Source organism: Seriola dumerili, unplaced genomic scaffold (assembly GCF_002260705.1).
Source record: "Seriola dumerili isolate Sdu_G_001 unplaced genomic scaffold, Sdu_1.0 BDQW01004171.1, whole genome shotgun sequence".
Taxonomy (NCBI): domain Eukaryota; kingdom Metazoa; phylum Chordata; class Actinopteri; order Carangiformes; family Carangidae; genus Seriola; species Seriola dumerili.
Window position 1 is genome coordinate 691279 of NW_019178426.1, and position 26059 is coordinate 717337.

Genomic DNA, 26059 nt, shown 5'->3' on the forward strand with positions numbered 1-26059 from the left:
CCAGACAAAGGAATTACGCCCGTCGGATACCCTGCTTTAATCATTCTGAGAAATGCCTCACTTAATAGTAGTTCTGGGGGGTTGTTTGTCATGTGTGTCTCTGCTGATTTCTAACAGTGCCTCTGAGCAGTTCACCTGTGTGTGTGTGCGAGACAGAGAGAAATAGAGACCTCCAAAATCAAAATGATTTCGGAGGTCTTCTTATAAGGTTCTACAAAAATGAGAAAAGGCATTAGTGGATTTAAGAAACATTGTCAGCCTCAGTCTCGCTTCTCAACTATTTTATTTACGTAGTCATGTTTTAGGAAGTATTATTTTTGTGGCGGAAAAACCTCTCAGTTTAATGCGTTCTGAGACCTCCTCATGCAACTCATTGAAGAGTGGTCATTTGAGGTGGTTATTGAGGATTATATTTTATATTCAGAGGAAGTTTCTTTTGTCAAGACTGAAAGCCCTTTGTGTAGAATAAGAATAGAGAAATGACAATAGCGGACTGTGTATATTGTGGGAGTAAAGCTGGCAGGAGTGGGATGGACTGTTGCTAAACAAATACCTACGTAAATTGTTAAAACAAAAAATAGAGAAACTGAGCTTCCATAGAGTGGTGTGGCAGCTCACTGCTTTTTCTGTGAACCAGAAAAAAAACAATCATTGTCTCAATGTAAAAAATGACATTTGCCATCTGTGCTACGTGTCTGCTGCATTATGTGATAGACAATAGAACAGCAGCAGATAGTGTACGTGTAAACAGCTGATGTTTTGGGGAGAAAAGGAGACTGATCATCCGAACTACCTCAGGCATCTCTGCACAAACTCAGCCATTTTCCTTGAGAGAACATAAGCATACACAGCTATTCATACTTGTTAAGATGTATTGTAATGCTGCGCACTGCTGTTAGTCATTAATTTGTAATGCTTTTCTTCATATTTCAAGGTTGACCTTAAAACAATAGTTTGACATTTTGGGAAATATGCTCACTCGCTTTCTGGTGGAGAGTTAGATGAGAAGATCAATAGCACCCTCATATGTGTCCGTTCAGTATACTAAGGCTACAGCCAGAAGCCGGTTAGCTTAGCTTAGCTCAAAGACTGGAAACAGGTGGAGAAATAGACTCGCTCTGGCCAACAGTTACAAAACGACACAGTCACTCTTAAAGCTCATCAATTTACATGTCTGAATTGTTAAATCCATACAAAAAATTAAGTAAGAAAAATTTTCAGTTTCTTAGTAATTTCAGACTGGTTGCCTGGTAACTGCTCAGAGCCAAAACAATCACATAACCCCCTGTGAAATGCCAAATTTAGTTTTTTTACCCTTTGGCTTTTGTACAGATTAAACGAATTAGAGTTTTAGAGGTGCTGGTAAGCCTAAAATACATAATCAAACATAATTACAGAGTATGTGCTAATTTATTGTTTTGATGGCATTTTATAATTTTAGGACAATAAGACCATCTCTGTGAAAGTAACTGTATTTGTTAGGATTCTCTGTGTCATGTACAGTTGCCAAAAAAGTCTTTTGATTGACAATTTGAGAAGCCTCAACCAAAAGAGCAAAACCATGGAAGAGTCATATTTTATGCCAATAAATACTCTCACCAATGCAGATGTTATTATTTCAACAGTGCTTTAGGTGGGCAGCATCAGCTCTTGCAACAGTAGTTGTAAAAAAAAAAAAAAATTTCCAAATATATTATCAACAGTAATACAGCTGTTATTTAAACCGAACAAAAGAAAATCAAGCAAAGACAGACAAGCAAAATCTCAAGCTCTTGGTAAAATATCCCTTAGCAAAATATAAATCTTTTTTTCTCACACCTACAGCAGAAATAGGATAATTTTACTTTTTGAAATTACTTGAAATTAAAACTCTTTTCCAGCCTACAAAGTGTACATGATGACAGTTGTAAGACACATAAAGACACTGCAATAAAACATAGCATAATATCACAAGGGGTTTTTCTGCTTTCTCCTTTGCCCCGCTCCCTCCAACCCTTCACCTACATCCTCGTTGTGTTCGCTCTCAATTAAAGCAGGAATCGGGAGCTTGCTAGCCTGTGAGTCAGCCATTAGTGATGTCTTCCCGCTCCTAGTTTGAAGCCTCAGAGTGAGAGGAGTGGTAGGCTCGCTCAGAAACTTTAGAAGGGAATATCTCTGCACTGCTACCAGCCTGTTCAATGAGTCTGGGTCACAGAATCTTTTGACTGCACCTCCATATTAAGATATTTTCATCTAAAAAGTTACATACTGGAGCTTTAAGCTACTTTTAAAACTTATTTGTTCTGCACTGTATATTTTCTGCAACTTTTTATGCTTTATTCATCTACACTGCAGAGTCAGTTTTTTTGCTTTCATTTTTTCGAGTGTATGCAGCAAACAAAGGTGGATGAAATCAAAATAATCAGAAATGTGTGGACTCATACGTTGTGCGCCAGCAGAGGAGACAGAGACGACGGGTGTGATGTGAAAATATCATTTATCAGCTTGTGGTTTGATGCTGGCTGCAGAGTAATAGGATGAGGGGAGTATGAATTGTCACTGAGAAGCTTGTGTTAGGGTGAAAGGATCTCCAGGGGCTGTTTGATGTCTGTTCAGCTCGCAGTGAATCCTATCTCACCTTATTGTGTCCACACAGAGTTCTCAGAATTGGATCACAGTTGACTGTTATCTTTGAATGTGGATCACTATTATTGCATTAGATGGGAGGACTACACCCTCACCCAGTCTCTGTGTTTTTCTTTTTGTTACCCTTAAAAATTTGCATTTTGACTTTGCTCCTTCTCAAAGCAAATATGGCAGCATAGCAGAGTATCTCTGTCCTTTTTTGGAAGAAAAAAAAAAGGCGTTTCAGTGAGGCATTTTGTAATGGTTTTGCATTTCTAACATTAAGACATTTTTTGTATTGCTGTGTCAACTTTCTGGAGAAAGAAGTTTTTTATCTCTTTGTGACTGTACGCCTTTGAACTGCATTTTCACAGGAAACCTTCCGCGTCTGTTTCATCGAAGTACATTCACTCCACCTCTCTCCCTTCCTCATGAAAGAGGCATTTGAAATGTAAAGTGTAGAGTGCTTTTCATTTTCATTTTCTTGTTCCCATTGAGTGGATCTGAGTAAGAAATCTAACCTCTGTTTCTCTTCTTTCTTGTCCTTTCATTTCCTCTTCCACTTTGGTGTCTTTTCCCTCTCCTTAGCTGATTCACACCATCAGTGTGGTGGATAGGGACGAGCCGCAATCTGGTCATCGCTTCTACTTCACCCTGGCCCCTGAGGACTCCAGCAATCGACACTTCACCCTGTGGGATGTCAAAGGTGAGAGGCCAAAGGTCCTATATTGGGCTTATGGGTGAAGAAGCAGATTTAAGTGGCTGTGCTTATGGCATTATCAGCATAATTTGATTTTCAGGGTATAATGCTACAACCAGGAGTCCATAAGAAAGCTTGATAACAATTGTGAAATTTTGTGCACAGGTGCACTCCATGATAAAGATGGAGGCATTTAAGGTCAATTCTCAACATTTTCCAGAGTGATTGGCAGAGTGAGAGTTTGGTTAAATGCTTATGGGTGTTCTGCAAATGTTGACCTTAAGGCAATATTGAGTTAGTTTAAAAGACTGCGGCTCCAAAGACTTCAAAAATAGTCTGTCAAAACTCGCACCAGTAGTTTGAATGTCTTATTTATCTCATTCAGGTTCCAGATGGCATTGGCGTTTTGTAACTTAAGACAATTCATAGAGTCAACTGCCAGAAGGTTTTGACAATTGCGGGAGGTGACAGAAAAATGTAATTCTGTTATTTTAGATAAACACCACCTGTTCTGGTACTCTAAGCAGAATAATATTATTAGAAAGTATTAAACACCACCGCGTGTGTGACACTGTACTTGCAAAAGATTTTTACAGTTAATCTGAAGAAGTTTGCTTTACTGTACGAACTGCAACGCTGTGCCACCACAGTAATAGCCATTTATATTAATGTCAATATCTTTGAAATAAATTACATAATTTCCACTGCTTTGAAAACTCTAAAAACACAACTTTTATCTGTGTTTGCACAATGTAAGGAAACATTAAAATCACTGTTGTTCCCTAGTGATGACTTTGCTCTGTTGGGAAGATGAGTCTTTTTCCATGCTTGTCTGTGTTTTTGCAAACTTGCTTCCGGATTCCACGTTTAGAGATGTGTACCTAAGTGAATGTGACATCTGGCTAAATCAAGATTGATCTGACACCAGGAAAATGTCAGGGGAGCAGCCTGAGCTAGGGAAATGTCACTGTGTGGAGGCAGTGAGGTCTGCTGAAGTCCCACTCACATGCATGTTTATGGATACACGCATAACACAAGCTTTGTGTAATGCACAAACACATAGAGTACCCACACACACACACACACACACACACACACACACAACACACACACACACACACACACACGGATGGGCACAAAGTAGTGTGGTTCTCTCTTTCTCTCCACCAAGCATACTGTAAATACACACACACACACACACATGCAAACATATGCACACACACACGCACAAACACACCCACACACACACAGCCCAACATCATGCAGACTGTCAGTGTCTGCTTTTCTTTTTACTTATTTATTTTTTCACCTCTACTTCTTTGTGGTTGTGTGTTTGTGTTTGTGTTTGTGTGTTTGTGTGTGTGTGTGTGTGTGTGTGTGTGTGTGTGTGTGTGTGTGTGTGTGTGTGTGTGTGTGTGTGTGTGTGTGTGTGTGTGTGTGTGTGTGTGTGTGTGTGTGTAGATGTGCTTGAAAATGGAATAGTGAAATTGTGTGTATGTAGGTGATAAGGGATATCCCCAACACACATGCACACACACATGCACACACACACGCACACACACCCATTTCCTGAATCCAAACCCTAACCGCTGACACAAAAATCTGAAATTTGTCCCCAAAAGTAACCTATGCACACACACAAATACACACATTTGTTTAACTATATGTATTTATGAACAGAAACACTACTGCAGATCCTGTATATATATTTTTCTGAAAGACAAACAAAACCCCACACATACTTTTTATCCTCCCACCCCTCTTTTTTTCCACTCTGGTGTCTCTCTTCATGGACACATTTGTCAACCTGTCACTTTCAATCTGTCACTTCTTCTTTTCCTCATCATGGCCTCACATTGCGTTCTGTCTCCAAGCCTTGACACACAATGATGAAAAGACATTTTTTCCCATGTTGCTAAAATGTCACTTGGAAAACGTCCCTGATCCTGCTTAAAAAGAATTCTCATGTGATGTGAAGCTGAAGAAGTCAGAAATTTACATTTCGGTGAATTATTTTTACTTGTGTCAATCATTCATTTGTCTTTATTCATTTGTCTTTTGTTGTTTTTTTTTCATGGGTCATGCGGGATGTATCTATAAAGTATGTTGAGCAAAGCTAAAGTGATGTCATAACCAAGAGGAGTAATACTTACATACATACAATATGCTGTTGTTCTGATCAAACCTTCTGTGTGTGTGTGTGTGTGTGTGTGTGTGTGTGTGTGTGTGTGTGTGTGTGTGTGTGTGTGTTGGTTCTGATTCAAAACTCCTCCAGAGGCCTCATACTATATGTATTCATATGTCTGGAGAGAATCTTTTCTTAAAGCAGACAGCCATGGAAGAGAAGGCCGTGTAAAAGTCAAAATGACAAACTCAGGGGCGTAACGTTCCCGTACATAAACGGTAATATGAAGATTGTTCTACATGTGCCAGCAGAGCTGTAGGGCGACATGGATAACGGTGATATATGTTCTGGGAGATGGATTGCTTGGTATCCTCTCCACTCTATTTGTCAAAGCCTCCTCCTGTATTCTACGTTACATTTATCTGTGTCTCTGGCAGAGAGCTTATAGATACACTAGTAAAGTTTAATTTGAAACAGTGGCTCCCTCGCTCATTTTCTCTCTTGCGTTTTGTTTGCTTTAGAAAATAAACTGCACAACAGCACTTCACTCTCCCAGTGAAATCCATTTAACCCCAAATTAAACTTGACAGTCCTGACACCGTTTCTTTGGAGCCTTTGTATAACAAGAATGGCCCTTTCCTGTCTGTCTTTTTCTTCATCACTTGAGCTCTTGAACGTTTCTTGAAGAAGCTATTTTCATTGTTATTTTTGAATCAAATGGCAACATTCCTAATAATAATAATAATAATAATACATTTTATTTGGCAGCGCCTTTCACAGCACTCAAGGACACTTTACAGAAGATTAAAAACACAATAAAAATAATAAAAACAACAGACAGTTAAAAAGAAAACAATGAAATTATAGCGAATATGCAGATTGAAACAGATGAGTTTTGAGTCTTGATTTGAACTGGGGTAAAGAAACAATGTTACAGATGTCTGGTGGGAGAGAGTTCAAGAGTTGGGGAGCAGAGCGGTTGAAAGCTCTGCTCCCCATGGTGCAACTTACATTGACATCTTAAATTGACAAACCAAGATTTGTCTTTTCATTTTAGTAATGTTAAACAGGCTTGCATGATCAACACTTGTCCTTTTTCTGCTTCTTCTGTCAGTGCTGTTCAAAGCAGAAAAACAAGAAGTTTAATCATAGGAAGTCACTGGATGGAGTCTCATCAATTTTAGTGCAGTGTGGTAAAAAACCACCCATGAGTAAGCAGGAAAAAATGTTTTATTCTTCAAATATTAAGTCACTCATGTGTAATTCTCTGTTTTACCATGTCTCTCTGACCCTCCCACTGCCCAAAACACTCGCACCTCCCACCCAGACAACACAGCTGGCATCCGGACCCAGCGGTCAGGCTTCAACCGCCATGAGCAGAATGTGTACTTCCTGCCTATCCTGGTGGTTGACAGCGGGCCTCCCTCTCTCAGCTCCACAGGCACCCTGACCATTCATGTCTGCGGCTGCGACACAGGTGAGAACTACTGTAGGAGCAGCACACCATTACTAACATTATCGTCACTGTCACCTCCTGCATCGGCAGCTGCACTGCTGAAAGGTCAGCTACATGCCATTGTTTTGGTCAGCAAACAGTTCTTATCAGCTTCTGTTTGTGGAAAACAAAATAACACAAGGCCATGAATCTGCAGACAAGCTGCCCTCAAAAGTGATTTCATTTGATTGAAAATGTAACATTGGCATGATAAAACTGTTTTTTTTTTTTCTTGATAAAACTATGCTTAATCCTTGTCCACTGATGGAATCTGTTGAATCCGTACAGCAAATGCTATTTTTTTTTTTGTCTTTTACCACACAGATGGAGCCATCCAGTCTTGCAATGCCACAGCCTACGTAATGAGTGCTGCTCTCAGCCCTGGGGCACTTATAGCACTACTCGTCTGCATGCTTATCCTTATAGGTAAGCAGACGGTTGTATGGATGGATGGATGGATGGATGGATAGATGGATGAGGGGTGGATGAGGGGTGGATGGATGAGGGATAAATGGATGGATGTATGATGGATGGCTAGATGGATGGATAAGCACAATTCATTAATATTGCTTCTCTGGGGTAATTTGCTAAGTTCAACTACTTCAGCAGGACCAGCAGGGGCATGAAGTTCAATAGGGGGATGTACCATTAAAGAGGCAAGTCTGAGGGCTGCACCTAAAGATACGACTCCACATCTTCTGCTCATGAAATCATACAACCAAGCATGTGTCTTTTAATGGATTGACCACTTTTAGAAGGTATCTATATTTCACGAATGAAATTGCACATGCAGTGGGAAGAGAAACTAAGACGAATGACATGAAAACGATCAATTTTTCATCTCTCCTTCAAGAGTGGCTTTCCTGTTGGATATTTTGTCACTTGAATTTATGAGGAGAAAGCTTTTGTTTAAACAGAAGCACATATGATGCCTGGGTTTATGAATGGTACCAAGCTACTTTGATCCTCTGAACACAGACAGAGAGGGAATGAATGGGAGTAAAGTGGCGGGGGGTTAGAGAGAGCAAACAGGCAAAAGAGCTGCTTCAGCACTTGTATCCCTCAGGAACAGCAGGCTTAAAATAGATGAGCTTTCCAGACATTCTTTGATTTTAATACACAGACATGTATACACACATGCACACAGCATACACATGCATGCACACGCTCACCCTCTCAGGGACCAAAGAGGTTTGGTATTGTCATGTTTAAAAATTTTATGAGTTAGCTTCTCACCCCCCCCCCCTCTGCACATCTTAGCATCCCACTCCTCAGTGACAGCGAGAAACGACATGGCTGTCATGGTCTTTTGTCTCCCCCGCTCGTGCCTCTACACGTTTCACATCGTGCAGGCAGTGAGTGATGGATGACGTGACAGTAGGCAGCTTTATCTGTGACTAGCATTTGCTATCTGTTTCTTTTAAGAGCTTTTCTAATGAGAGTTGTTAAAAGTCTGTCTCCATTAACCAAACCATCTACTGGAGTGAACTTCAAAAGCAGAGCATCATTTATTCATCGAGGTTTTAAAAGCCTCAACAAAAAATGTTATGTACAAATCTGAGGCAACCTCTGCCTGGCTACAAAAAGACTGGGGTTGGGTTACAGCGTATTGTGGTTTTGGTATCCTGGGGTAGATGACATCCTCTCAAAGGTCTGTGTAGAAAACAATTCTTTGGCCTTTAAACTTGTCAAAAGCAAGACTCTGTGCAGAAAAATAGAGCTTCACAGTACAAAGATTTTTTTTCCAATGAAATATATGATGAAATGTGAAAAGATACATTATACAGAGTAACATGCTTCAAGCATTTTGGTATTATTTCATGTTTTGTGCCATTTTGATTACACTAATGAAACGATGCCATGTTGATTCCAGTCTTGTCAGAGACTCAAATTGGTGATAAGCCCATGCCACTTTGAGTGACTGATACAGATTGGTATGAAATGGACTGAACACTCCTCATCAAAGCACTCAAGGACAGGCTAACTGGGAGTGCTCGGCCTCTGCCAGTCATCATCATGTGGACAGTAAAGTCTCAGGGCTGCAGGTGCTGGATTCAGGTGGGATGAGCAGTGTTTTCACAACTATCGTGTGGTGTGAATAACACACAGGAGCACGGCTTGTGACAGCAATCTCATCTTATCGACTGCACATTGCCCAATACTTACCTATTCCTCCCTTCACTTACCATGCACATGCACACACACGCACAGATTTTAATGTGTGTCTACTCATGCATGTTAAGCACGCATCCACAGGCTTAGATAAATCATTCTTCACCTATTAAGTGCAATGCAATCCATTCTCTCTGTGTGCACCATCACTGTGTGCACTATGTCTTCTCTCTCTCTCACATACACACACACACACACACACACACACACACACACCGACTACCTAACCAGCCAACCAGCACTCTCTCTCTCCAGAGGCTGGACCACCTCTATTACATCAATTGTTGGATGATGAGAAAAATGAAAACAAATTTCTGCCTAATTACCTTACAAACAAACAGTCCCTCCATCAGTTCATTTATAGGCCTGATGTGATGAATCCATTCCACTGCGTCGCAGCATCTGCATGCATCCATTCCAATTACCTCCCATCTGCTTGTGATGAACTCCTGGGTGGGGGCAACCAGCGCAGCCCAAGGGTAAATTAACCGTCTTGTCAGGAACGCTTATCGCAACATCTGTGCAAACGGGGACCAGCTTTGTATGTATAGTAGGCAGATATACACAGCCACGTACACTTCCTACAAAGGTAAGATCTGTACATGGTACAGTATTAACATCGCCTGAGGCGTGCTAATCTCCAAGTTAAATAGGTTTTCAATGGCTTACAGTTCAAGCATCTGTGTACCTAATAGGTAGTGACACTCACATGTTATCAGTGAGGAAGGATGTCAGAAGTGAGATTATCTGATCGTCTTAGCTTCACACTGATCTGCCACATACTCCATCGATACAGTTTACTGGAGAAGTGGCTGATCTGCACCTATGAGCGAACATAAAGTTTGCTATCTCCTATTACTCTCCTGATTAGTGTAGATTTAGAGTAAGTGTCTTAGCGACTGTTTAGTATGCATAGCAGTGTGTGCTGCAATTTACCACAAACCATGACTGTTTCCTCAACTCAGGGGCAATTAGTTCGCCCCATTCATGGTGGAGAAGAATAAACACAATGGTTACAGACACCGCCTTCCCAGTGGAGCCCAGCAAACAATGTAAGAGAAGAACGACTGTACATTATCCAGTCAGAGATACTGCATAAACTCCCCATTCAAGATCAGCAAGGCTCTTTAGGCTTTTTAGGAAAGGAACACATGGGGTGTTCTCACTCCGCAAGTTATTTTTTAGGCCATTTACACCATATGAAGAAAATTACCAGGCGCAGCAACAAGTCATTTGTACAGATTATATGCTTGAAATTGATGGGTTTTTTTTCATTTTTTTTTTTACTGTTTACGAGAAACAAAACAGTAGGGGAAAAGGATAAAAGGTGAAACATGGTGTTTTATACATCACATCCTGAGTTCCAAGGTCATGTTGAAAAAGTATACTGTATTTGCCCCATGTGCTGTTTTTATACATACTAATGTATGTGCTTTAACGTGTAAATTTCCTGTATACAGCACATAAAGTCCCACCATCGATCTAGTTGGACCGTGAAACGATGTGGGCCTATCTCATTTTCACAATGTATGGATGGGTGTACTGGTGGGTTCAGAGCATCAAACAATCTGCGCCGTCCCATGCAGCACAGGCCTGCATTATAATTGATAGTCTTGTCTCTGTGGGCTTGTAGGCATTTGTTTTAGGCAACAAGCTATCTGTTCCAGAAGATGCATGGTGCCTACTGGTTAAAAATCTATCTAAATGTCCCTTCACTGGTATCCCTGTATAGTAATTACTCAAGGAAAAAGGGACAGTAACACAGGCCATCGCTGAATGTCCACAGGAAGCACATCCTGCTGCCAATCCACCTCTCCATCCATTTTTTCATTGCAGAAATTCATTCATAATAAGCCCGACTAACCAATATTCAGTATTTCTCTACATATATGACGAGTACTCATAACCATTTTAAAAAGCAACGGCTAGCTCTTTGCTAATTGAAATGATTTTGTGAAGTGGGAGAGCAAACAATTGAACATTTCACCTAATATGCAACATGTGATTTGCTACATGAGATCATTAAAATTAAATTTCTGCAGTTTTGTAATATCAGTTATTCTTCCCAAGTTCAACACATATTTGTATTTGAGACTATTCACCATGCGCTCCTTCCAGGCGTTCTTTGCATATTAATTAGTTGATCAAGAGGCTGTTTGTCCATTAGACTATTGTAAACGGAGCTGTTCATTATCTTTCTTATTCTCCCCAGTGTGCATAATTAATTCATAACTGCATGTAATATGTTTCTATAATCACTGAAAATGACATTTGTTGGCAGATCTGGTCACCTGAAACCTCCACCACACAAATCTGGTGAAGGTTTCAGGGAGAAGGGTGCAGCCCAGAGGAGGGATGATGAAGTCAGAGTGGGGGGGGCTGGGTGTCTGAGCTAAGTGAGACTTGTCTAATCAGAAATGTAGGCAGTAATTAAAATAACTAAGCTGGAATTAAAGCCTCATTGATTTAACTGTGCATACAGCCTTTGTTTTCCTCTTCTCTCATTAGTCTATAACGTGATCCATCTCAATTGTTTTTCCCTGTTTTAATCCAGACTTGATTTTCCGAGGCATTTCTTTTTTCTTTTTTTTTTTTGCAAGGTGGCTGCCTCTGGTTTTAAGTAGTGATGGAACCACAGAGTCTTGGTTTCATTCAACTTGGATGAGTATTGATATACAGATTGGTCTCCATTAGGCCTTTTGAATCATATTTCTGGGCAAGGCAATCGAGATTGTGAAAAATCAATGCTCATGCATTTGTGATGTAAAACTTGATAATATATTATCTTCCCCTGCTGTGCCTTTGCCCTGAGAGGTGAAATCAAAGTTACAATGGGAGTAGTTAGAAACTTTCCCATGGAAAGTGCTTGCAAATCCATCATGCACAGTGCATGTTTGATGTGCAGCACCATATGTATACATCTGGTACAATTATCTTCTTTAGTACAGTTGCTAGTACTGAATGCCCTAAATCTGGGTTTGGTACGTCATTATTCTTAGCAAGATGAAGAGAAATACCATTTTTGCATGCAAGCTCTTTAAACTCAGCCTGCCAACTCTTAATCCTTGTCTGCTGTGCAGCAAGAGAGTTAAAGCCGCAGATTTCAAAACACTTGCTATAATGACAGTTTATAAAATCCCTTAAATAGGAACCTGTCTCTCCCCTGGCTTTTATCTCATCCGACTGTTCAGGTTGATCTGACAAATTCATACTTAACCTTTAAGTTGTTTTGTGCAAAAACATGAAGGTGCAACATGTCCCGACACCTAAGAATAGCAATGTTTTATTTATAAGATCATTAACCCGTACATGCTAAACATTGATGTGGAAATACAATCTTTGTCTTTCTCTCTTTTCCTGTCTTGTTCTTGGTCTTCATCAGTCCTTGTCTTACTGATCCTAACCCTGAAACGCCACCGGAAGGGCCAGAGGATGGCAGAGGACGAGGAGGACATGAGGGATAACGTCATCAAGTACAATGACGAGGGCGGAGGGGAGCAGGACACTCAGGCATACGACATGAGCGCCCTGAGGAACCTCTATGACTTCCCAGAGGCCAAGAGCTGTGACTCTGGCCCGGACATCCGCTCACTGCCACAGTGGATACAGGCAAATCGAGTGGGTGGGGGCGCAGAGGGAGCTGCTGCAGCGGCGGCAGACTTCTCCCTATTCAAAGGCTACATCCGAAAGAAGGTGGAGCAGGCTGACGCTGACCTCTCAGTCCCGCCGTACGACTCCTTCCAGACGTACGCCTTTGAGGGCACCAGTTCACCAGCGCTCTCGCTCAGCTCCATCCACACGCTGTCTACCACCTCGGAGCAGGATTTCTCCTACCTCAGCGACTGGGGACCACGTTTCAGGCAACTGGCGGGTTACTACGCTCCAGGAAACCCTGAGGAGGAAGGGTCCTAGCACAGCTTCTCCTCTGCAGAGAAACATTTAAACTCCCTCTTCTTCTTCCTCCTCCTTTTCTGCCTCCTCTTCTCACCCTCTGGCACTCTGAGATCACTGAGATCATCAGAGCCAGCACTGTGTACTCCTTAAAACAGAGCACTGCCTCTTTATCTCTTTGAAAGAAAGTTACCAGTGTCAAAGTTTGAACTCTTTTTTGTACACTCTTCTGATTGGTTTTCAGACTTCGACATGAAAGCTCTGGCAATGATATGAGAGAGAGGAATGAAAGCCTAAATTGCCATTTAGGCAATTGTGAAGTGGTTAAAATCCTTATTTTAAGATACAAGACGAGAGTTCAGAGAAGCAAGATTACATATTATAGGGTTAAACCATGCCAAGGTAAACTGTCTGACAAACATGTATTTATTTAAGGAGGAAATATTTATGTATGTATTTATTTGTTTTTATGTATTTATTTATTTATTTACGACATTATGATCATGGTAACTGCAACAATGAACTCTGCTGAAGTGCTAAGGGAAAAGGGAAGAGAAGAGGACATTTTAGAAAGGAATGAGAGACGACATTGAAGAAAGAAAGGACTGCAGGGGCAGAGGACTCGTCACAATGCTGGTGCAGGGGTGACGTCTGGGTCATGAAAAAAAAATTACATTCTGGAAAAGATTTGTATTTATTTTCTATGACCACTTTTGTAAAATAACCAACTTAAGACAGATAGATAAAAAGCAAAAGTCAAATAGAAAGAAGGAATAGATGGAGAGAAAGAACTGCAGAAGAGCTGCCGGGTCTCTCTGAACAATTGAGACGGACATACTTTTGCTGTATTTTAGCGATTTATAAAAAAAAAAAAAATGGGGGGTTTCGGAGGTCACAAACCGAGGACAATTGTGTGTTAACAATTTCTTTTCTTATCCTCTCCACAGCCAATTGTAAGGCAATAAGGCACAAACCGCAACAGTGATTTACGACTAAACAAAATGACTGTTTCATGGAATTGGGTGGTGGCCAGCTTTGTCCCGCAGGGGGTGGTGGGGGGGGGGGTGAATGTGTACAATATGTTCAATTCATTTTATATCCTGAGACGTTTTGATTTCTGCTTTTGATATTTTGTTGTTTCCTTTTGGGGGGGGTGGGGGGGGGTGCACTGGAAACAACAGGATGGTTGTGTCTAATTGAGAGGGAGAGGTTTAAAAAGGTAACACATGATGAATGGACTGGTCAGATCTACCTGTTATCCACAACCTATTCAATGTTGACCTTAACTTGCAAATGTATGGAAAATTAAGAAAAAAAAAAGATTAAAAACAAATAAATATTTAATTTTTTTGGTAAAAACCTACATCTGGCTGTTTGCAATAAACTGCTTTACTCAGTGAATCACTCAGGAAATGAGATCACAAAGATAAAGTAAATAGAGCACCCATGTTACTAATTATTGTTTGCCACTTGTTTGCCGGAGATGTCTTCTGAATTATGAATAATCGTGGAGCTAGTTTGTGTTTACACCAGGGCTAGATTCAGTGAATAGCCCTAGATGGAAACAAACAGACCATATGACAGGCCAGAGCCAAACAAAGACTCTCCTCTCAGCATGGCTCCCTCCTGGCTGCCTTCTGCCAAACTACAGTAATTGTCGTAGTCACCAGAGGATACTGAGGCATATGAAGCTGCTTTCATCTTTCATGATCTGCAGCTAAAATGGCCAGTCAGACACTGGCTGGGATTCACATTCAATTGCTTTTATAACCGGGTTTCAAAGAAAATGTCAGCTTCTCTTTTTACTGTCACTCGTAGGTCTGCTGTATCCACTGATTGTTTGCTGAGAGCTGACATTGAACTGTGTTTCAAGCATAAATCGTCCATCACTGCTAAACAAAACAGAAGCTTCCCCCAGACTTTTGGTGTTCTTTCATGGGTCTCAAACAGCGGCAACTTGAAAAAAAATCGAAAGTATCGCAGCTGTCACACTTTCTTTTTTCTTTTTTCTTTTTTTTTTGGGGGGGGGGTGGGGGGCGTCTACACAAGCATAGTGGTGCCACAATTAGCAGCACAGCTGGACTTCATGGTGTTGCAATTGCAGCTTTTCAGGCTTTTACTTATTGTCATTAATTATATAAATGACCATGTTAAAAGTGCAATTCCCCAAGGATATGAATGAATAGTCTGGAAAAATGTAGTAATGACTAATTAAGCTATGTTAAAGTTAAAACTTAAATTGATTTCACAATCCCATTTTACATCGCTGCCTTTATCAGTATGCAGCATACTCTGTTCTACTGTATTGAGCTATGCTGCTTCAGTGTGTGTATTTATGTCTGTAACTTTGCCGTGGAGTGATTTGGCCATCCATTATTAATCATAGCCTTTAGCCTAACAGCATTTGCTAACTGACAAGCAAATGTCATGGTCTGGATGGATATACACAAATGTAGGTCAGCGTGAGCTCCACGGTGACACTCATTCAGGGAGGGGTGAATATGTGTCCACCTTTAAAGAAACTCTGCACAAGACAATGTCACTGGCATGGCCACGGGTCATGTGACTAATGCTGTGAAAGCAGAGGTTAAAGAGGAAGAAAGCTCCCCTTCAGTCCTGTTTTCCCTGTAAATGAACCTTTCATTCATCTTCCATCATTGTCAGAGAAAATGTCATTGCTTAGTGATGGCCTGCACATGTGAACATATAAATGTGTTGAAGTTAATCAGAACATCCCCCACCCCCCACCCCCACCCCCGAACTCCAAGGGCAACATGAGGCCCGTCATTATTTATGCAGATAGGCGTTTTGTGATTGACAGTTCTCTAGGGGGGATAGCTGTATGCACATTAAATATCCTCTTTCTCTCTGGACTTGGCTGCGTAATGACAATTGATTAAACATTGGGGGGGGGGGGGGTATGAATTTGCACTGCAGAAAATATCAATCATCTATAGCCTAATAGCTGTATAGCATTAGTTATTTAGTTTTCAGAGACTCACAAGCAAAACAAAAACTTTCACCTTCACCAGGGTAACAACAAATCCATTTAGTTAAGATACACCTGCATAAGAAAACCCGGCTTCACCACAACACATGCAAATGCAGCACTCTGAGAAGCTGAATTAATAAAGTGAGATGACTATTATAGTTAGATACCCATTGACTCTACAAAAATTTCACTCAGGTAGAGAATCGCGTTAGTGTCGGTTTTATTCACAACGTGACACCCATGCCCGGACGAGCACTTCATTCGAAGCTCGGATAATGACAATGACAGTGACTTTCATTGTTGCTGTTTTCGTGACAGTATATTACTTGGGCCTGTGAGGATTATTCAATTTATTTTATGCAAAATTAAATCAAAAACAATAGTAACATTTATTTCTTTAGTACTTTAAAAACTCAGGATATGAGGTGCTTGAAAATCTCATGAAAACAGCTTTGTGAGGTTAAGCATAAAAAACAAATTAAGATGAGATAAGCATTAAAAAAAAGGGCAAAGGCATCAAATAACAACACGCATCCATTTTCCAACAGGGCTAACACATAAAAACAGCTTAGAGTTTCCTCTTCACCCAAACTGCAAGGCTTTGGACTGTAGGAGGAAACCTACATAGAAATGTGAATAACATGAAAACTCCACAGAGAAAGGCACCAGTGGGGTCAGAAAACAGGAACCGGTGTGTTTTTATTTGATGGTGACTCTGCCACCATTAAATAAAAACACAACTACAAAAATAAGGTTTAAGATGTTAAGATGATATTGATTCTGTTGTTGCCTGACCTCCTCAGGCAGGTTGTTCCAAATCACAGGGGCCCTGATGGTAAAAGCCCAGTTACCCCTTCCTTTAATTCTGAATGATGGATCAGCCGGAAGGGCCGTGCTGGAGGATCACAGGCTGTGAAGTGGCTCACAGAAGGACAAAATGTGTGCAGTATAGCCCGGGGGCAGACCTAACCAGGATTTAAAAGTGATCCGTAAAAATTCAAGTTAGACAGATGATTTTGCTTTTTACAAGGTGGTGACATGGAGGATGCCTCTGATTTACTGTATCAAGTAGTCTAAGCAAAGAGGCTAAACAAGGATCACATGGTTTTTAAAAAAAAATGGTCCAACATGCATTACTATTTGATATTGCCAAGAGTTGCAAGTGCACTTGAAAGAAACAGCCCTATGCAAGTTTCATCTGCTGGCTGCTGCAACTCCCCCACATAAGACTGCACTATACAGTCTCTTTCAGCACAGAAGTTCCCCAACATGGCAAAGAGCCAGAGTAACCAATGGACAGGGGAAATAAGTTGCACGTAGCAAGTCAAAGAACCAGATATTTTCTGCAGGTGCTGGATTAACCATCAGCGGCATGAGAGGACCCTGTTTCTGCTGGACATGTAAGTATTAAACTGTCTTTTAACCCTTCTTGTGGTCACGAATCTTCAAAGCTGAATTACATTTCTTTCACATATTAATAATGCAAGGCTTATTTCTCCAAGGCAGTGATAAAGAACTTGTGTGACACAACTGATCCCAAGAAACCAACATCTACAACAGTCCCATGTTATGAGCACACCAGATGAACCAGGTAAGGAATTCCTGCATGGACACCCAATCTTCCTGTTTTATAATTTTCCTTGATGTCCAGTTCAACTGATCTTCATGCCACTGTTAAAAGATTCCTCATTGTGCAGCAGCTACTGCTGCAAATGAAAATGACAGTACAAGATGGAGTGGTGAAGTGATGCGAGTGTGTGTAATATATATTTAGCCTCTGAGAACGGTTGACATTTAGGGAGCTGAAAGAAGTTTAATTCGTTAGTGTCATGGTGATTACACAGGTTTATGATGATGCAAAACCTCCACAAACCTCTGTCACTGCAGTAACTCTCACTAAAAGTTGATTTTTGTTGTTGTTGATGTTGTTTAATCAGATTGCTTTACTGAATACATGGAAATAATGTAGTAAAGAATTTCAGAAAAGGAGAATGTGAAGGAGAATCACCCCTTCACCTTGTCTGGTGTTTGTTCATATACAGTATATATTTAGCAGATGTGGTCCAGCTCAGTTCATTTTCCTTCATTTAACAATGTGTTTCTTTGTTTTCTTGGTTGGGTGTGCTGCTGCTCATTAACAGGTGCACATAACGGCCCTGTGCTCCACCAGGTGTTGTCAATCTGGATTTTACCAAGTGGGATTTGTGGGAGGGATGAAGCATTAAGTTGTTTTTTTTTTTATTTTCTAGTTTTGATTTCTTTTTTCCGTCAAGCCAAGTAAAATTGTTTCTTGTCTGAATGTAGTGTTGTAGAGTAGTTGCACAGCTCAAATGTCAGTGAAAAATTTAATGCAGTCAACTGCTTTAGTTGTTTGTTTTGTCTGACACTTGCTTATGTCCTGGTGGTTTTGATCACCGGGTATTTAAAGCTGCTGTTTCCTTCATTAAGGTTTCTGTTTGTGGGCCGAGAGACCATCCCTGTCCCTGTGTTTGTTTCTTTGTTCAGTTGTAGCAGTCAATTCAAAGTGTGTACACCTGCTTTAGAGGTCAGTGGTGGCTCCTCTATAACTCATTGCACATAGACAGTGTAGCAGACAATTGATTTGACGCTGTCGCTGTGTTACTGCTTTTGAGTCTGCCTCTACAGCATCTCTGTCACTTTAAATAAAGGAGGACATCTCACTGAGGCCTCACAACACAATGTGGAGAACATTAGTGCTGCGCAGTCCCTGGACATGAAACCTGTGTGGGTGCTGTGAAGTGGATTATTTCACAGCTTTAGATGCATGAGGGACACAAAGTTTAGTACTTTTATTTATTGCTAACATTCCCATATGAGGCAGAAAATCACACACACTTCTCTCTGCAGAATGACAAGGAAAAAAACAAACATTACACTACTCTCCTTTTGCCATACATCACGATTGCTGGTACTATTTTATATCATATGTTTTTTTTAGGAACTAATGAAAAGATTCCGTTACATGCTACCTTTGATCTGCAGTCCTGGGCATGTAGATACACACAACCTGCATAACCTCCATTATTTTGATTGGATGAGAAAAAATTAAGCAAATGAAAACATCTGTCACATTGTGTTGGTCACAAATGATTCAAATGTGATTTTAATTTAATTATGTAGCTACTACTGGCTAGAAGGGAATTAAATGAGAGGTTTTAGATGCCATGCTGTGATGACAATATAATCGACTCAGGATAAAATTTCGAATTGATGCCTTGGTCAGAGAATAATGATATTAATACTGGCATTTTGGTGCATGAGAAATCTACCCTCTCTCTTCACACCTTTTTTTTTTTTTCTCATTTATGGCAAATCAGCAAAATAGTTCGCTTTGTGAGACAAAAGAGCCGACAATCTAACTACCAAGTTTACAGTTGAAAGGTGGATTGATCCACTCTCATCTCTCTTTGTAGATGCCCTTGAGACCCTATTTCTGTGGCCTTGCATTGTCTAAGGCTCCAGTGGAGCTGTTAGATGAGGCCTCCCTCCCTAAGAACATCACTCCACCTGAGCTGACATCAACCGTCATCACATCTACCATGAATGTTTAAAAAAAAAAAAAAAAATTAAAAAATATCTTGTCACTCAACAGGAGCTCCCTTGAGCTATCAACCTTTAAAAAATATTAAATGACATGAAATGCCACATTCAGAAATGTGAAGACGATCATGTTTGATGTCGTCATATTCCCCCCCACAACAAAAGGCTACCTTTGTTTTGCCCTTCAAGCCCCATACAGCAGGTTTTGATCCGGTGCCTGCAACATAGGATGCATACTAATATTATTTAATCCAGCCATTTAACCAGCACCTCTAAAAGGCTAAGCCAAGGAGACTTACTGTATAGGCCCATAGCTACCTGTCAAATGTTGTCTTTATCGAACGTGTAACACTTCATCAGTAATATTCTTTTGAGATTTATGGATTAATTAATGGGTGTCCAGGCAGTTGATCTCTCTACTGGGAGGTGTTTCAGGCCTGAGCTTCGTTTCCCCACAGGGAGAGTCTCTCAGGCGTCAAGTCATACTGTATTAGCCTCTATGTAATAGTAGAAAGACACACAGCATATATCACTGCATGCAGAGGTGTTCTTCCACTATCCCCACAATTTCTTGCCCCAGTTGGATCAATTGTCCTCTAAATAGAGATCGTAATTCAGCTCAGGGTTGACAAAGTACCAAACTTGTCAAGGGCAAGGGTGGAGCTGTGCTGTTGTTGTTTCTCAAATTTTGTCTTTGATGCCTGTGCCTTTTTTTTGTGTGTGTGGCATCATTCTATAAATCTTGTTGTTTGGACTCAATTTTTGGGCTATGATTTATTTTTGTGTGTGAATGCTAAATGGGTTTTCATGCGCTCGCTTTCCCTTTTGATTGACCATTCAAACATTTACAGTGGCCCTACAGACATGAGCCACCACACAAAAATGACCAATCACTTGGCATTCAGTGTACAGTAACGGTGCAAGGTAAACTCCAGTAAATGGTAACTGAATGGCGATAAACAGGCTTGTGCTGCCGGTTCAATATGCTCGCCAGCGATATGTTTTCACACTCGTGGTAAAATTGACCATAAAACGGCATTTGGCACGACAGATGCTGTGAAGATAAAGGAAAACTAACGTAAAGGGTATCTCACACACTTTTGTGTCTCACTTGAATCAGCGTCGTGTTGACAAAAACGCACCATGACTTTGTAAATATAAATGTCATCAGTGCTGCTGTGATCCATTGCTATTCATGAGCAGAAGATGTTATAAGGTCACCTCTGTAAAAAGGGCTCGAGTCTCTAAAGGGGCTACTTCAACAATAGACTTGAGAGGCTCAGTCTGCCTTAGCTTTGCTCTTTGATTAGAAATCACATGTGCCTGCATTAATAAGAGCCAACCTAATCTAGGTGTGCTCATTCCAGTGACTGAACAATGGACATGGCCTTTAATTAGAAAAAGAAGCGATCATGTTTAATGAAAATAAATAGTAATATACTAAAGGGCAGCACAAGAGCTCAGTGCTCACGATGAAGGGTTTGCCTGTTTTTCCATGTGACACAGCTCAAAGACATGCAGGTTAGATAGGTTGGACACTGGAATGTGTTTGGCTGTCTATACTGATTGTGTTGGCCCTGTGATACACTGTCAACACTCACAGTACAAGGTGGAGTGGTACTTTCTGGAGTATTGATGTTTATGGTTGAAGCAGAAATTGAAGCCGGAACATAAAAACTATACCCCCAACATACAGGCCAACCACCTAACCACCAACACTGAGGTTGGTTTTTACAGAGGTTGTTGTGAGGGGCTACAGAACACCTGATCACCCATGTACAGACACAGATGTGGAGAAAGGGATACAGTAAAAGATAATGTATTGCAAGGGAAAGATGATGAGTAAGCAAGATGAAGCTCGGGCTGATGGCTGAGGGGGGCTGAGAGAAGCAGGGCTGACCAGATGAGGGGCAGGAGACAGGAGCTTCTGTCAGAACAGAAAGGACTGCAAGGAAGACGGAAGAACAGGTTGAATATTGGGGAAAGGGGCAAAACTGTGACAAATTTGACTCCAAGTGTAGCAACAAGGACCAACAGCAGAGTCTACGATCTGGCAGAGCGGAGGCAGCAGGGCTCAGCTGGTTGCAGCTGGTGAGGTTCTGCTCCGACTCCAACACACCTGTCTCCACTCACACATCAACCACACACGCACATGTAGAGAGAGGGAGAGAGAGCCACTCAGGGAGTGACAACAGGTGAGGCAAACAGAAGCACTGGTTACATGCATATTTTTTCATTCTGATTGAAGACTTCAGGTTTACTGATTAGAATACGTTTCTAATGTTTGCATGCAAAAGTGAAGAAGACGTCAAGCATTAACCTTCCTTACCGGCAATCTTATCTCTCCTAATCCTTTTAAGATGGCGGGCATGCACAGAAAAAAACACAGCCAGAAAATAAACAGGTTAAATCATTCAACATGGTAAAAAAAAAAATTCAGTTTATGAAAAGGTTTAAACTGAAATTTCAGTCGGTTTTGGCTTGTTTATTCCGATTGAGATGTTAGGAGAACTTTTATTCCATTTGGGCATTTAAACTGATGATTTTAAACTGATGATAAGGCTCCATGTAAACATACTAACTGAAAGGGAGATGGGGGGCGTGGCAGATGATGTCCCAGGAGCAGATTTAAGGTTTATGTGCTTCTTGTTTATTTGCAGTTCCAGATAATTGTAAATACATTTGCAAGTCAGATAAAAGTGGGATAAGTGAGAAAACCAATCAAACATGCAGACGCTTTAAAATCCTTTGTTCTGAGATATAAACCAAATTTACACTGTTCTGATGAAGCAGATTAAGTTGAGTTTTTGATATTAAACTCTTAGAGAAACTTTAAGCATTTGAATCTTGCTTGTCTTTATTCACTCATGAATTTCTACCGTAAAGTCAAATACATTGTATTGCTGCTTCAAAGGGTCTGCTATGCTATAAGGATTTTTTTTAAGGATGTAAGTTGTTTGGTTTTTTTTTGTTGTTTTTTTTTCAGAACTCCTCTTTACTTCTGACATTTCAGCAATGTGGAGATGAGGCAAACACAAAGACTTAGCCTTCATACATTACTAAATGCACGGCAGTGAAGAGGATGGTTCCTAATAGAGAGGAACTGCAGCAGGTCTCTATCAATCCTCTGAGACACTTTCCTGTTTTTTTTCTCAGAGTTGAGTTGAAGTGGATTTCTCACACCATGGAGAAACAAACCGGGACTCTGATATATTTATGTAGAGTGTGAGCCGTTACGAAAGCTCATCAAAACACCACTGATTTGACAAGAATGCATGGCTTGTTCTATAAAGAGATGAGGGAAAAAAAAAATAATAATTAACCAAAAAATGCATGTGATTAAATTCTGAAAACATAGTTTACAGCAAAACTAATTAAACTACCTTGACTGAGTTTACTAATGGATATTTATTCATCTCCCTTTCCGCCCATCTGTCATATTTATGTCAACATTTGGGAGATATGAGGCCTGAATGTATCGGAACCAGTAGCGATCCCACACCTCAGAATGGGACCCAGAACAGAGATATAACAAATAACAGAATAATTAGATAAGATTCCTTTGTTTGAAAGTTGCCAAGCATTTCCATGATAATAGAAATGTAATTAGTAATAACACCTAGAAAGTTGAGGCTGTCACCGCGGTTGGCAACATTCTAATTTCCCTTTTTTTTTTTTTTTTTTTTTTTTAGCACCAGCGATTAGACAATTTGTGTCGTTGTAAGGCTCGCTGCGACTTTGAATGAGCCTTTATAGCTTTGTCGAATGAAATAATGTGAACCGCCTATCTGGGTATTTTTGTATGTGCTAGAATTATGGGTTTATTGAAGCTGTATAATTGCATTTTATTGTTTCTTTCTTTCACCTCTCCCTTCCTCTTGTGGCTCATACCCCATCCACCCTCAGAGGACAGTCCTTTTTATTTCTATTTTACTTCTGTACAGTAAATTTGATCTCCTTTCATTATGCAAATCAATTTAATTTCAGCTAAAACCTGGAGAGAGCAAGTGAGAGAGACTTGGCGAGAGAGGAAGATGAATTAGAAAAAGATGAAAAGGAAATACAACAAAATGCATTCAGAATGAAGCATTAGATTCTCACTGGATCTAATTTCAGTAGATTAAACCTTCCATTTTTTCCCCCCTTCCCTGTTCGGCCTTTTTATCCATGAAGCATTCCAAGCTGATTTAGGTTGACACCTGTTTTGCCCTAAAACAATTGCACTCCTTGCCCAATGTCGGAGGGTGAGAGACAGATGGAGCTTTAGGACAAACTGTCTCAGTGATTACCCTCTCTGTCTTGTACAGTAAGTCAACATTATAAATCTCAGCGGAGACAGTGGAGCAGTATCAGCCAACTCTAAAAGCCAATTACTTTCTCAATGACCTGGCTCATGTAATATTTACAGCAATATAGTGGGTTCTATTTACTTCAAGTCTATGGGATTGTGATGTGGAAGTAATAAAATTATTATCTTACATTTTCAGTGTTGCTCTGTATCTGATGTGGGAGCCACTCCAGCGTGACAAGAAACATTTACACAGCGGCGAAATGATGGAAGGTGATTCTTATTTAAAAATTTTTTCTTTTTTTGAAGTTTGTTTTTCCCATTTCACATTGAGGATTTTCTCGAAAGATTTTTTTTTTTATTTTGTGAATTTGCTTTGATGTTTGTTTAATGCAGAACACACAAGCTCACACAGTCTGGCATGTTTTCCTCTAAATTGCTGCTCTTTTCCTCCCACACCCTTGACAAATTTAATTACTATTACCAAAGAGTTCACAATCAAGCAGTTTGCTAAGTGATGTGAAGGCAACAGGACAGACCCCATGGTGCGAGGGTTGCAGCTCCTCTCCACATGGAGCCATTTGATGAAAATGTACATGCTTTAATGTGTATGTGTGTGCATGTTCGTGTGTGTGTGTGTCTGTGTGTGTGTGTGTATGTGTGTGTAAAGTGTGTCTGCATGGGGCCAGGCAGACGCTGGGGTGTATACAAGCTGTCTCAGCTGTGGCCAGTCCCTGCCCACGCACACTAAGCGCTTGGCCCAACACACACATACATTCAAAGCGTGCACACAGTCAAACACACACACACACAGATAGAGACAATGAATGCCATTGGCAAGGTTATTACTCAGTCTCATGTGTCCTTACAATCCCCCCTCCCCACCCTTCTCAACTTTTTGATCTATTCTCTTCTTTGTTTGAAAAATAATGAGGACGTCATTGCACATACATCAAATAGGCCCGACGTCATCTTCGGATGTGGGAGGATTTGTATTTTTGTGCATAGCTGAATAAAATAAACAGGGTAAGTGCGCACTATATCTGACATTTGGCACTCATTCATTTGTCTGCATCTAAGGCATCTTCATCAAACACAACAACACCACACACTTCAGCTTCCAGAATTTCAAGTGAATTGGATCAACCTCACGGCAACAATTATTTAACACTGCCAGAACAAGCTTCACAAATGTATGTAAAGAGCAATTGTCCAAGAATGGATAGAGTTGGATTGTCTGAGGCTCAAGTAATCTTGTCTGTACCATTTTTTTTTCCAGAGGCACCTAATGCCGATTAAAAATGCTATTTGACCTATAAAATACCAAGTGGTTTGTCGCCAGGACATATTGTACATGAAGTGTGTTTATGGTATTTGTGGCCTCAGTTTCAGCCAAGAACAAATGCTGCCAACTCCTATTTCTTGGCTTTCACTTGACAAGCTTTTCTGCTCAAGGCTTTTAAGTCATTTTCCAAAAAAAAAGAAAAAAAGAAAAGAGGAGGGGCTCTATGGATCAAATGTGTATTGTAAATCTTGTTTTTTGCTGCTATTGTGACCTTGTTTGACTTACTGTATATAGAGCCAGATCAAGCTGCAGGGCCAGCTGCACACTGAGATGAAAACTGAGAAAATGTTTTTTGTTAGTTTTTTTCATACAGACAGCTGGACAAAAATCCAATCAAACTGATTCCCAATTACTAAGACCATCTTTAAAACTATCTGTTGTGGTATTAGCTGTGAATATAGTTCATTATTAATTCATATCTATTAAGACAGTAAATTGGTTATAAGCACCTGCTCTAGAGATTGTGTTGCTAACAATTAATGTTGCTAAAGAATAGAAGCATTGGGCCTTCCTTACCATATGGTCAATGGTAAATTATTATTAGATTCGTATCACACAGGATGATTGAAATATGCGCTTTATTATTAATAGAATTTGAGTGAGTGAGTGAGTGAGTGAGTAAGTGTGCCAGTTTATAATACATTACATTATACAGTTTTAATATGCGACTAAATTTCTTAGAAAACTAAACAAAACTCAATGCTATATTTTTCAAAACAATTGTAACCTTGTACAGCACTGATGAACTTTTTGAATGAATTTTCAAGCTATCTGCAAAATGAACCATCGAACTGAGTCCTATCTTCAGAGCCCACTTTGTTTGGCTATTCATTAAGTTTCCATCAGACAGTCATCAGCTGGAGAATGCATAAAGTTGTTGTGATTG

General features: G+C 40.3%; 1 protein-coding gene across 1 annotated transcript in view; it reads left to right on the top strand.

The window, feature by feature from the left end:
• The window catches only part of cdh22 (cadherin 22), a 69662-nt gene extending 56578 nt beyond the window's left edge, over nt 1-13084 (top strand). Inside the window, exons 9-12 of the mRNA XM_022769587.1 lie at nt 3193-3310; nt 6757-6906; nt 7249-7350; nt 12479-13084. Coding sequence (XP_022625308.1) covers nt 3193-3310; nt 6757-6906; nt 7249-7350; nt 12479-13008 — 900 coding nt within the window. The 3' untranslated portion in view covers nt 13009-13084. The remainder of the gene's footprint in view (nt 1-3192; nt 3311-6756; nt 6907-7248; nt 7351-12478) is intronic.
• Nucleotides 13085-26059: the final 12975 nt, after the last annotated feature.